At 40.3% G+C, this 13,041-nt stretch overlaps 2 protein-coding genes across 2 annotated transcripts; one reads left to right on the forward strand and one right to left on the reverse strand.

The window, feature by feature from the left end:
- Nucleotides 1–1,059: 1,059 nt before the first annotated feature.
- LOC144524524 (uncharacterized) lies at nt 1,060–7,105 on the reverse strand. The gene is made up of 11 exons (XM_078260843.1): nt 6,992–7,105; nt 4,887–5,072; nt 3,285–4,799; nt 3,109–3,201; nt 2,918–3,022; nt 2,695–2,804; nt 2,383–2,574; nt 2,102–2,264; nt 1,832–1,997; nt 1,623–1,717; nt 1,060–1,532 (listed from the first exon to the last, which is right to left on the reverse strand). The coding sequence occupies exons 2-11, from the start codon at nt 5,041–5,043 to the stop codon at nt 1,447–1,449; spliced, it is 2,682 nt and encodes an 893-aa protein (XP_078116969.1). The 5' UTR covers nt 5,044–5,072; nt 6,992–7,105; the 3' UTR covers nt 1,060–1,446.
- A 139-nt stretch (nt 7,106–7,244) lies between these two features.
- LOC144524525 (cis-aconitate decarboxylase-like) lies at nt 7,245–11,693 on the forward strand. The gene is made up of 6 exons (XM_078260844.1): nt 7,245–7,454; nt 7,959–8,013; nt 8,194–8,381; nt 8,776–8,868; nt 9,309–9,514; nt 10,191–11,693. The coding sequence occupies exons 1-6, from the start codon at nt 7,260–7,262 to the stop codon at nt 11,116–11,118; spliced, it is 1,665 nt and encodes a 554-aa protein (XP_078116970.1). The 5' UTR covers nt 7,245–7,259; the 3' UTR covers nt 11,119–11,693.
- Nucleotides 11,694–13,041: the final 1,348 nt, after the last annotated feature.

Raw genomic sequence — 13,041 nt, forward strand, 5'->3', positions numbered from 1 at the left:
CTAAAACCTCCGGCCAGAGTGGAGATTTTGGAAATCTTTGTTTGCACGTTTGCATGTAAACTGAGACAAACGGAGGTTTAGGCAGCCGAGAGAGAGAAAAAGGAAGTGATTCGTTGCTGTTATTGCTATTTTTGGGATTCTGATTGGCTAACGTGGACTTGAGCTTCTCGTTACACTGCCACCTACAGGTTTGGAATGCTCTTGACGGCATTGACGGCATATATACACGGGTACATGTAAACAAACACTTTTCTGAGAACTGACAGCTGTGCACAATGTTATTTTTGAAAACGGAGAGGTTGAAATGTCCGTTTATGAAAATAGCCGGCCACGTGTAAACGTAGCATTAGTACCACTTAGTTTTGTGTAAAACTGCTTAGTGAACTACATATCTCATTGCACAATATGTCATCTCACTTGCTGCTTGGCTGGTCGCTTGCTAGCACATTAACTAATTTCCACAACACATCGTAACGTTATCTTACCTGACGTGTTTTATCTAGCGTCTTTTTATCAGCCAGGAAGTGGAAAAATAAGCAAGACGTGCTGCTTGTGTGCGTTACATCTCGGTACGAAACACACAGGTATCGTAGCATCGCGTCATTTATGCATCTATGCATTTTACTTCAACAATCTTAAGTTTCTTGACATGCAAAATTGTAATTGTAATTAATGGCTCAATTGAAACAGGATCAAATGATTTTTTGTCGCTACCCAGTCACTACCGTACATATTTATTCCGAAATAAGGCTCCATTGTGGTCCACCGGTTAATTATTGTACTAGTGGGAACAATGCAGCTGGTTGTGGGAATACAACCAGCAATAGTAAACGGCTATTGCAGTCTGTATTATCATTTTGGACACTGATTTTAATTTTAAATGTACGTCCTCACTGCGCACTAAATCCATGGTTTAATTCTAGCTGGAGGCCTTTGTTGCATTTCATTCCCCCTCTTTTTTTCTCCCCTTCTTTCATGTCACCTCTCAATTGTCACCTATTGAATATAGGCAGACATGCTATGAAAAAGTTTTTTAAACTGGATTAATTGAAAATGATGTAATCGGTGACATTGTTATTTTTATTATTATTTTGGGACACAAACATTGCACAACATCAGTCAAATTCATTGTTTGCACTGTGAGCTTAATACATACAGCAACAGGAAATGTATCTATTCCACCCTTATTATAAACATAACTGCGTAATTCATGTTGTGACATCGTGAGCTACAAATGTTTTTTTTTATTGTAACATTTGCCAAGAAAACCACAGTTATACACATAGGCTACACAACCAGCAATACACACACTTTCACTCAGTCATTCACATATGATTCATATAGTGTTTCTTGTTGCATGTAAATGGGGGGAGCTGAAGAAGCCTATCTTGTAGGAAACAAGTCACGATGAGGCTCTCTGAGGCAGAGAAATGAGGTACGAGACAATCACACCATAGTGCTTTTCACTCTGTCGAAGATCTGTCGGACTTTTACTGCAGGGACACATCCTTCCCTCACAATGGTGATGGTTCCTGTGGAAAGAGTGAGATGGGCTTGAGTTAGAAAGTTCCTGTGAAAACACAAAAAAGAGAGAAAGTATTGAGAATATTTTTGCAATTCACCTTCATCAATCTTCAGGCAGTTAACCACGGTGGAAGCAACAACTTCATTTGAGTCTCCGTCACACAGAACCCCTTGGATCTTGTGTCCCAGTCGACTGCAGCAAAAAGGGATGGTATGATAGGAGAGAGTGTGAGTGAATGTGAATTCATTAGCAATATACTGTGATGACATGGTATGTAGTGGGTCAGTTCTGTGAAGAGACACTTACGTGATGACCATGGTGTGGTGGGTGCTGTCTGGCTCTCCGCTGGGATTGGCTGACGTGACAGCAAGGGGTCCGGTGATGTCACATAGGTGGCCCGTCACCGTGTGGTTAGGGACGCGGATCATGATGCTATCCTTGGTGCCAACACGGTCATAAGCTGGTCCCACTCCTACACAGGATAAATTAAAACTGAGGTAAATACTGATAATTAATATTAATAATCTGGGGAAAGTTGTAAACTGAATTCAGTAACATTTAAATTGAACAGTTGACCTAGTTTGAACAGCCAGTCTCCTTTGCTGACGATGCAGCTGATGCCGCCTGGATACACATTCCTCATAAACTCCCAGAGCAGAGGGCTGAACGGAGGCCTGGCTGCCACCAGCTGCTCCACGTTAGAGATGCAAATGCAGATGGGCTTCTCTGCTGGTCTGTCCTGGACGAGGTCACAGATAACAGGTTGATGAAGACAAAATGTTGAAATTGGATAAAATGATCTGTGTTATATCAAACTTCCAAATGATACAAACTACCAGTATGTATTTCATTCTTACTTTAATATTGTAGATTTTCTCTATAGCTTGAGGATTCTTGCAGGAGGCAGCCAGGGCATACACAGTGTCTGTGGGAATACCACACACTCCTCCTTCTTTCAGGAGGCCAGCGATCTTCAGGAGACCACTGGTGAGTCGGGAATTAGCCACAGGACAGGGAAGCTCCGGAGCAGATTCCTGATTCGCTTTCTCCTGAGACAGGCCACAGAGGGAGGGACATTTAAAAAAAAAAAAAAAAATGAACAGGATCAAATATGACAGACCACTGTAGAATTAGCAGAAGAATGCAAAAGGAGTGTTTTAATTGGTTACCTTTCTTAAGGGAGGGCCCATAGGTAGCAGTGTTTGTGAGAAGATACAATTCACCAGTGACGCCAGAGCTCCATATATACAAATTATTGAAAGTAGTGCAAGCATGGCAACTGTAAAGAAAATGTCAGAATGTTTCAATATATCGATACATACGATTTTCATTTTCGTTTATTTCTATTTTAAAACATAAGTGTGATCAGAATGAGGCTTTGTCCATACTTACTTTCTAGCTCATAAGGCAGTCGCTGCAGAGTGGAAAGCAGGAAACAGACCAGAACAACCTCCATGACTGCTGTTAGAAACAGCAAAACCAGGTTCCTGTCGGCAGCTGACATAGACAATTGAAGAATGAAAACAAGCTCAAAAACAAACTAATGAATTAAGTCTTCTATTAAAAGATCCTGTTGATCTTACCAATCAGCATAAGGAAAGCATTAATGACCAAGAGAGCAATGGCTCCGGCTGTAAAACCGTAAGCTTCCTCTGTGGAAAGCTGAAGCATGTCACCTAGAAAAAAAACTTGGGATCAGAATTTTGTGTAAATCAGTGAGAACATGTCTTCATTTTAATACATGTTTGTCCTGACATACCTGCAAACCTAAACCAGGTCCAGGTTGCCCATACTGCTACATAGATGGATGAGATGACTGAACCAAAACGGCCACCTCCTGTGATTTGCAGTCGGCTGACATAGACCTGGATGATGGCTCCAGAGATGAGGACCCAAGGGATAGTCAGATGAAGAAAGGTAGGATTCATCCTGGATGAACTTGCATGAAGAGCTGAGAGAGCTGCAACCCCATTTGAAAGGTAGAACAGGGCGTCTGAACCCTGGTCAGTTTGAGGTAGGGGCTCTGGGTCCCCCTGCTCGGCCCTGCAGCACTTCAAAGCCTTTTTCAACTGGTCAGAGGCGATGGGCTGTGGTCCTACAGGGATTAGAGACTTCTCTGCTATGGTGTTGATGAGACGTGAGAAAGTGCCATACAGGGAGGCTGTGGTGAACAGAGAGCAGGCTACACCAAAGAAGATGTAGTATCCCTGGAGAGGAATCTGGGGGATTGTTGAGAGTGTAAGCAGGAGAAACAACATGTTGTGGATCAGCTCTAGAACATCTGTGTTCAGGCTTCCCACACAGAGCACCACGCCTGCCATCACAAAGAACCAATTTCCCACCATTGTTACCCTACCAGAGGCCACATTAATGTCCTCCGCAACCAGAGCAGATACCACAAATTCATCCCAAGCTTTGATCAGCCAATATGTGGCATGAAGACCAAACTTAGTGGTGTGGTAGCAGTCTTGGCGTAGATGGGCGTAGTAGCTGGAGAACAGCTGGGCAACTGTGATGATTGAGACCCATGCAGCTCCTAAGCCAAAGGACTTCATGTAGCCAAAGCTGTAGAAAGCAAAGATGAAGGAGGCAACAGTGTCACAGAAGAAACCCAAGGCCATGGGCTCTGCATATTTTGTGTTCTTCTTCTTCTCCTGGCCAATGCTCTGGGCGCTTGCTGAGTTGGGGGTCCCTAGCAGAAGAACATTAAAAAGGGGGGTACCGAAGCCTTTGAGGACTAGACGTTGAGTCAGACCTTTTACGAGCAGTGCAGCTGAACCATAGATGGCAAAAATCAGAATGAGCAACTCCAGAACCCCAGAGAGTACGAGAGCCCAGGAGCTCGCTACCAGACCCACTGCTTCAAAAACTAAGGTGGCTGTGATGGCCCCAAAAACAAAAGGCATGATGTAATTGACCGTGGCAGAGCAGAAGGCTAGGAGAAAGGACAGAAGGATATAAGGGACCAGACCAGCGATTGCTGACTCTTTTATGGACAGCAAAAAATGGCTAATTGGAATCTCTGTGGTGGCATTCAGAGACATGTTGCTCATCATGTTTGTGGACAGGGACAAATTGTTCATCATCTGATGTGGCATTGATGCTGTTGCAGGAGTTTCAGCTAAGGCACCGAAGTAGATTCGGGTGGCACCATAACTGCCCCAAAGAGCAGCATAGCCAATGAACGCAGTGCCACTCAGATGATCGTATCTTCTAAAGGAAATCAGTCCAGCCACCAGTTGGCATATACCACCAATCAAAATGAGATGAACACCTATAAAAAACATGGAATTGAAATTACTAAGAAATTTTATATTATTTTTTTATAATATAATTTTCGCAAATTTACTAAAAGGTTTACCTGCAAGTATGTTTTCCACCCCGACTGGTGCATTGCCAGTGTGTGCTGTATTGAAGTTCTGTAGCAGTACGAGGAATGCACTTATCCCATTGGATAACATGCCTAACACTCCTGGTTCACCATAGAAACTGGCTGGAAACCCATCTGATGTTGCCATCCTGTCTTTGTTGTCAAGCTGCAGTTTTACTGAAACAGTGAAACAAATGACACAGACAACATATCCATGAATGTACGTACGTTTTAAATTATAGTTTTAGTGCGTAACTTTTTTATATTAATGAACGTCCGTTACATTCAAGCCATTGCCACATAAGTTGATACAAACCTAATTAAGACTTTCAGCTCCACAAAACTCTCTTTGTATTTGTCAGTATGGCTATGTTCAGAAAATGGTGTTATCCGGCGACTTTTGCGCGCAGAAAATCGAGCAAAGATAATTATCTCTTCTGAAGAGTCATGTTTTTTTAATCCTCCATGTCCTCCTTGGTTACAAGCAACTGCATGGGGGTGGTGCACGATCATGGACTGCTTGTATCATGTGGATGCGCTGACAGTTTTGTTGTCATTACTTAGAATTCCTCATGGGGGCGACAGAAACTACGCACTATAGCTTTAAGTAAGTATAATGTGCAATACCAAATGCAGAAATTACCCAAAATATGAACTGAGAATACTATCTTAATCTTTGCTGACTTATTGTAACAATTTATTAGCAACATTTGAACAGTATCACTGTGTTGCTAAAATATGGATGCAAGTTATAAGCACAGAGAGAGAGAGAGGTCACTGTTTTTGTTGTTGGAAAGTACAACTTGCTTATTAGCACATCATTGTACAAAAAATTAGAACCAAGGCTAAAAGCAAACTCTAATAATTTTAAAGAACATTAATATACTGTAAAGCACATGTGACAAACTGTTAAGTCCTGCAAACTCAATTAAGTCGCAAGGGCGTAAATCCCAGGGGGGTCGGGGGGGGCAGGACCCCCCCCATCTAATGGTTGTCCCCCCCCTAGAAATATCATTAAAACAATGCTGTGTATTGTAAATAACATAATGATGTATACTTAAAATATGTGTGTAAGTAGTAAAACAATAGAAACCCCTAAAAATGCTTTTTAAGTTTAGAAACATTTTGAGTCCCCCCTCCCTTGCCTCAGAGTGGTTTGGTCCACTGCCTGCTGTACATCAGGATCTGCACTGGACTCACACATCGGGTAGTGACAGTAGTAAGTAGGTGGTTCAAGGCTATTTTATTCACATTAAACATCGGTGTGTAAACATCAAGTGTGTTGAGCTCAGTTCATATTTTTTGGAGGTGTGTGGCCGTCAGGGTTAGCAGATGAGTTTTACTAGTGGCTCACTAATTTACATTATGATCAGCTAATTTAACAAGTGTACAAAAGCATTGTATTTATTTTATATAGGGACATTTTTTTCAAAAATAAGTCATTATGTTTTTTGTGGCTTGATTGTAAACAACTTAAAAAATAAATACATGGTTTTAAAGAAGAATATTTTGGTCAATTTAGTCAGCTTTTTCATTGAATCAAGAGAAACGCTGAAAAGAAGGATAATGGTACAGTCTCCATGCTACACTAATGACAGTATTAAGGCTTTCCTCTGTGTACACGTCCTCTACGAGTATAATTGGCTGTATTATTTGTGTCCCCTTCAAAAATTGCTTTTCTGAAATTTTATATTTATTGTCCCCCTACTGTTAGATCACATTTACGCCCATGTTAAGTCGAATTGGAAAGTCCTACTCTCTTTGTTCTGTCTTCTCTCCCTAAACACTTACAGAAACCTGAGAAAGTGAGCATTTTATCCCTAACAGACTGATATTTACTGACATTTACCCAAAAGACACTACTGGGTTTGATTATGTCATTTAAATGTTTTCAGAGTTGTAATTTTGGTATTCTGTTTTCAAACCTAACTCACTTTGTTCTGTCATAGAGCATATTCCTACTAACTGTAGATATTTACACCATGTGAAAAAACCTGTTATCACCATCCATTTTTTATGTAGGATTTAAAAATAATAAATATAAATATAAAGCAGTTTTCTACCTAGTAATACAGCAAATGGCAAAAAAGTCTTACCTGGTGAAGACGCCCAGACAGATGAACTGTTGAGTTGTTCTGAAGCAGGGATAAACGTTTGTCATAAATAAGGCCTCCCTGTGTGTAGGAGGAGTTCATGAAAATCCCCAACAGTCTGCAACCTGAGCGGTGACATCACTGCTCTTCACCTTAGACAATAAAGTTCCGCTCCTTCCTCCTCCTCTTCTGAGGATTGTGATATGCTGGTTATGACGATGATGATGGTGGTCAACGTGGATATTTAAATTTAATCTGATAAGGTTTTGTTATGGCTACACCTCTGTTTCTGGCCCTGCCCTGTTCCTCCCAGGCCGGTGTCATAGCCCTGGACTATATAAAGCAGGTGTCAATCCAAAAAGCACCACCTTCCTTTCAACAACCTGTTGACTGCAAACCTACTGCATCTAAGAGAAAGAAAAAAGAAGAGCAACAACTGACTGAAGCTATGATCTCCAAATTACAGGCAAAGATTTAAAATATTTTTACATTAATATTTCTGATTAATAGGGATCTACTGTAATCATGAATTTTGTTCAGCCTTAAGTAAGTCAAATACATTGCTAGGTATGTCTAAAACTGTTCAACTTTATCCAGTCTAGGATTTAATACAAAACTCTAAAATCACAATATAATTTAACGATGTAGGTATTTTTTTTTTAGAAGATGGTAGGGGAGAATTTAACAGAGCTCTTGTTAAATGTTGCGCAAATTACACATACTGTACCACACCTGTAACACTATACAATAGCTCTTTTAAAGGGGCACACAGGCTCAGTTTTCACTTAAGTGATCCACTAAAGGGTTCATTTAATTAGATCTGAGTCTGACAAAGAAAAGCAGAAAATCTGTCTGTGTGTTTATGACCTGTAATGAATCTGTAAGAAAATAAAACATAATTATAATACAATTAAGTCACACTTAGTGGTTTACAGGTGCCAGTAAAGATATTCTGTATTCTGTCCTGCAGAAAACCATTAGACCAGTGTGGGCTGTCAGAGGACTGCATAAATCTGCAGTGGAAGGTAAACTTAACTCTGTTCTCTTGTCTGTCCAAATACAAGAGACATTTCTCTATGGTTCAGCCATTCCAAACAGCATTTTTACTTGTAGACAAATATTAAAACTAAACATCTCTCTTTTATCTACTCCTTATTTCATTCTTTATTTGTGCAAACACCATTTTTTGCTCTTTCCCCCTGCAGTCTTGAAGCGCCCGGCCCCTGAGGACACAGTCACAGCCAGCTTTGGGAAGTTCATCAGTGAAGTAAAGCCCCAGCACTTGTCCTCTGTGGTGCTCCACCGCAGCAAAAGGATGGTGCTGGATAGCATTGGAGTTGGTGTGATTGGCAGCACAACAGACGTGTTTGAGCTGGCTCTGCAGCACTGCCAGGTGAGGCAGAAGGGAAAGAAATAACTTTAAGGTCTTATCTGATATGAAGCAGTAAGACAGATGAAAGAAATTGCTTGACCTTATGCAAACAGTAGTTGTAAGTCAGCTGTGTGAGTCCAAAAAAAAAATCCCAGGTTATTATTATGCTCAATTGTGTCTTGGAACAGGCAGGGTTTTAATGTCTGGTGACCTTTTTCTCCAAGTTTCTGTGTTTGACATATGACTTACAAAGAAACGTATTCAGCTTCAACTGAAGAGTTATATGCCAGAGCTTTTTATAGTAAAGTTCACTTTAAATATGTGACAACACAATCTGTGACTGTAAACTGTTAATATTAAAAATGTCCTCGAAACAACTCCCTGTGTTTACCTGTCTCCGTCTTTTCCCCTTCAGCACATGTATGCTCCTGATGACATCAGCTCTGTGTACGGACGCAGGGGCACCAGGCTCTCCCCGACACTGGCAGCTTTCGTCAATGGAGTGGCTGTGAGTATAAATGGGTGGGACAGATGTCTCCATTGTCCCCAGTGCACCTCAGATGCACCTAACCCATTACCACAAGCAAACGACAGATATGTTATACTCAGCTATCTGCTAACACTAAATTGACCCCACATTTCCACCATGATGTCTGTAAACATTGCTGGCCTCCTTCGTAAAGAAACCATCAGGATGTCAAGCTAATTTCTGCCACATGTATTTGCCTCCAGTGGATGAAGCCATGTTATGGCAATTAAAGGTATTTTAAAATAAAATACAATGGCCAAAGTGAGTGTTAACTGAGAAAAGAGATGAATTGCATCATGTACACACAGACAGTGTTTAAAGCTAGCTACTGTATTATTTCATGAAGCACAGTTACTCTATGTACTATGATTCACAATCATTTTGTTGTTGAAAATGTGTTTGTTTTTTTTTTGCTGCAGACTCACTCCATGGACTTTGATGATACATGGCACCCTGCCACTCATCCCTCAGGAGCAGTCCTTCCTGCTGTGTTAGCACTCAGTGACATGATGTCTGCTAACAGCAAACCTAGTGGCCTGGACTTCCTGCTGGCATTCAACATCGGCATTGAGATCCAGGGCAGATTGATGAGGTTCTCTAATGAGGCCCACAACATCCCCAATAGGTAAAAACCTCAGGGCGTGAGTCATATTGGACATAGATACTATAATTTATTTAGTCTAAAAGCAACATTGCAGTAGGTTTTGTAATTTACTAGGGTCATTACAGTGATGATTTAATAGATATAAAGCCAGTTCACTGTTGAGCAGTTTTATTTGTACTCTACATGGAGAACAAGTATCCACATGACTCTAAAGAGATCCATATTTGACTCTGCTGATCTCTGCAATGTGCTTTACAAGGAGGCCTGTGCAGTGTAATGAGCAGCCTCTTAGTGGTGTCAATGAGCTGTAAAAGGTGTGTTATTATGTTCATCTCAAGGACAGCAGAGGCTCTGTGGGTACTGCTAGCACAATTAGCCATGTGGAGGAGAATATCACACAGGACTCCATTTGGCAAGTGTTTACACCAAGTCAAATAACCTGCCACATTTGTTTGTTTATCAAATACTGAAATGGCCAAAAAACCTGCTTCCTTTAACATCCCTGAAATAAGCTCTGCATGTGGAAATTCTCGTGAAAGAGTAGCTGTTTGTACAAAGAGTCATCTTTACATGCTGGAGCTCTAACATAATGATGGAGAGCAGCCATTTGAAATGCTCCTTTAGTCACAAGAGTAAAAAGTTCCAAAACACCTGACCACCTAACCTGTCTATTTCTTTCTGTCTTTCTCATCACCAGGTTTCACCCTCCCAGTGTGGTGGGGACCATGGGAAGTGCAGCCGCCTGTGCTCGCCTCTTGTCTTTGGATCCCTCCCAGTGCAGTCATGCCTTGGCTATAGCTACTTCTCTATCTGGAGCCCCAATGGCTAATGCTGCCACTCAGTCTAAACCGCTCCACATCGGTAATGCCTCACGTTTGGGGCTGGAGGCTGCTCTGCTAGCATCCAGAGGCCTAGAGGCGAGTTCTCTGGTCCTGGATGATGTCACTGGTGTGGCTGGTTTCAATGCTTTTTATGAAGACTATGTACCGCAGCCTTTAGAATTACCCAATGATGACGGCCATATGTTCCTACTAGAGGAGCAGGACATGGGCTTCAAGCGCTTCCCTGCCCATTTAGGGATGCACTGGGTGGCAGATGCTGCAGCCTCAGTCCATAAGATTCTTGTGGGATTTGGCCCTGGCACTGTCTCCCCAGCTCAAGTCCAAGAAATCCTGCTCAGAGTCCCCAAATCAAAGTACATCAACAGGCCTTTCCCTGACTCTGAGCATGAGGCACGCCACTCCTTCCAATTCAATGCTTGCAGCGCTCTCCTGGATGGGGAGGTGACTGTGCAGTCTTTCACACCCGCTGCCTTAAAACGCCCTGACCTACTCGCTCTGCTGAGCCGTGTTCACATGGAGCATCCCCAAGACAATCCAGCTAATTTTAACAGTATGTATGGTGAAGTCCAGGTGACACTTGTTGGGGGAGACATTCTGAAGGGACACTGTGACACTTTCTACGGTCACTGGCGCAACCCGCTCACCAATGAGAGCCTGAGGAAGAAGTTCAGAAACAACGCGGGGGCCGTGCTTCCCTTAGAGAAAGTTGAGAGGCTGATTGATGTGGTGGAGGAGCTGGACAGACTTGGGGACTGCAGGGCCCTTCTCTCACAGCTGCAATGAGAACTCAGACATACACAATGAGAGCAGCAGAGAAATCATTGCACATAAATACATTACATATCAAAAAAGTTACAGTAAAATGTATTTAAAATGACACATTTGTCCAAATCAATGCTAAGGAATATCCCATATTTACCTATTGCACTTGGAAATGGGGAAAAGCAGCTATAGGCCACTACACTGTGCACTGTAATTATGTTTCCATATGCCTGTCTCTTTTACCAGTACTGATGAATACTGAAATATCTGTTGAGACATGTCAAAACATATTTTTCTGATTTACATTGTGCCTAATTATTTCATTGTATTATTCAAATGTTTTTAATTAAGAAATCAATATGAGTTGTAAAATGTGATCTAGTTACATTGCTAGGTGAAATTAAGAAATATTTATGTACTTCTTAATGTATTTATTAGGTTTATTATGTATTCAGATAGCAACATTTTGCAAATATTAGGTGTTTGCAAAATGCTGTACTTAATACTGTGTTTTGTGTCAAATAATGGATTGGTTAATTTAAATGTATACAATGCAAATATTTGACGCTGATGTAAATACAACACAGTTTCCTCTTTGACATTCCCACATTTCTGTTTGTGTTTTAAGTTTTAATAAAATTACACCAAAAAAACACTGTCTGAGAAATTAAATTGATGACGTAAGAAAATGGTGTTGGCCGACAAAAAATCTCACATCTCTTCCTGTGAGTACTTAACCACACGGATTTAAACACACATTTGAAAATGAAAGCATAAGAGTATGTTGTAAGAGAAAATACAGCGAACTGTATTTCCCCTACAGAAGAAAAAGATTCTGTAGAGAAAATGAGTGATTAAAGATGTCCCCAAAGTACAGCATTACTAAGAAGGAGAAAACCTACACACTTATACTCACAGCTAATACACACACATGACAGGCACTATCACAACACTAGGCAAGCCTTTATGGGACACACATGGAGCCTTTACACTGCACTGTAGCGCAACTTGCACACACGTGTTTACTTACATACAGTATGTTATATTTTTATACGTATTTGTTATTTTATATATACTCTCTACTTGTATAAACGTTGTACCTTCTTTCATTTCCTCCTGAGTATATTTTTTTTTAGTATGTGTTCTTATATTGTTATTTTATTTATAATTTCTTGTAAATCTGTATTGGTGCTGTGTGGCATTAATCATTGGTGGAGCTTCAAATTAACAGATGAGATTCAACAAACTGTGTAAAACTGTGTATGTATTATATTATTTTTGTATTTTTGTTATTACTAGAATTTTAAACTGAAAATGATCAACCATGCTCGGATTTAAATATAATTTTTGGAAACTGTGGAAATGCTGTGAAAAACTGGTTGATACTCTTTTTGGTTTCATTAAATTAAATGTTGGATGTGATTTTAGGGTTTCTACTGAGCTTTTAATCAAGCACAGTCTGTAGAGGTCAAATCAGGCAACATCAGAGAAAATACCCGTGTGGGACAACTTTGGGTGGGTTTGGGTTTTAAAATTAGCATGGTATTTAAAAAAAAAAAAAAAAGATTCTTTGTAAATGATTGGTGTTATTCTATAATGCTGTTTATCCATATTGAGACATTTTCCACTTGAATCAGGTATCATCAGATATTGTTGGATGAACGTATACGTGATTCTTTCATCCAACACTGATTTTGTTTTTCTTGAAATTTATCATGTCTATTATTTTTCTTTTTACTATATGATATACATGAAATTGAAGTGAGCAGCCAAAATGAATAAGTGTGTGTTTTTATTCCTTTTTCAATGGGCTTAATCTCATTTTTGAATGAAGCTCATTTTAATTGACAGTTTAAGTAAGTAATAATATACTTGTATACTTATTATGTGTCTGTTTCCGTATGCATATAGTGATCTGTAAATGTTATAATGAGAATGTTTCAT

Source organism: Sander vitreus, chromosome 10 (genome assembly GCF_031162955.1).
Source record: "Sander vitreus isolate 19-12246 chromosome 10, sanVit1, whole genome shotgun sequence".
Classification (NCBI taxonomy): domain Eukaryota; kingdom Metazoa; phylum Chordata; class Actinopteri; order Perciformes; family Percidae; genus Sander; species Sander vitreus.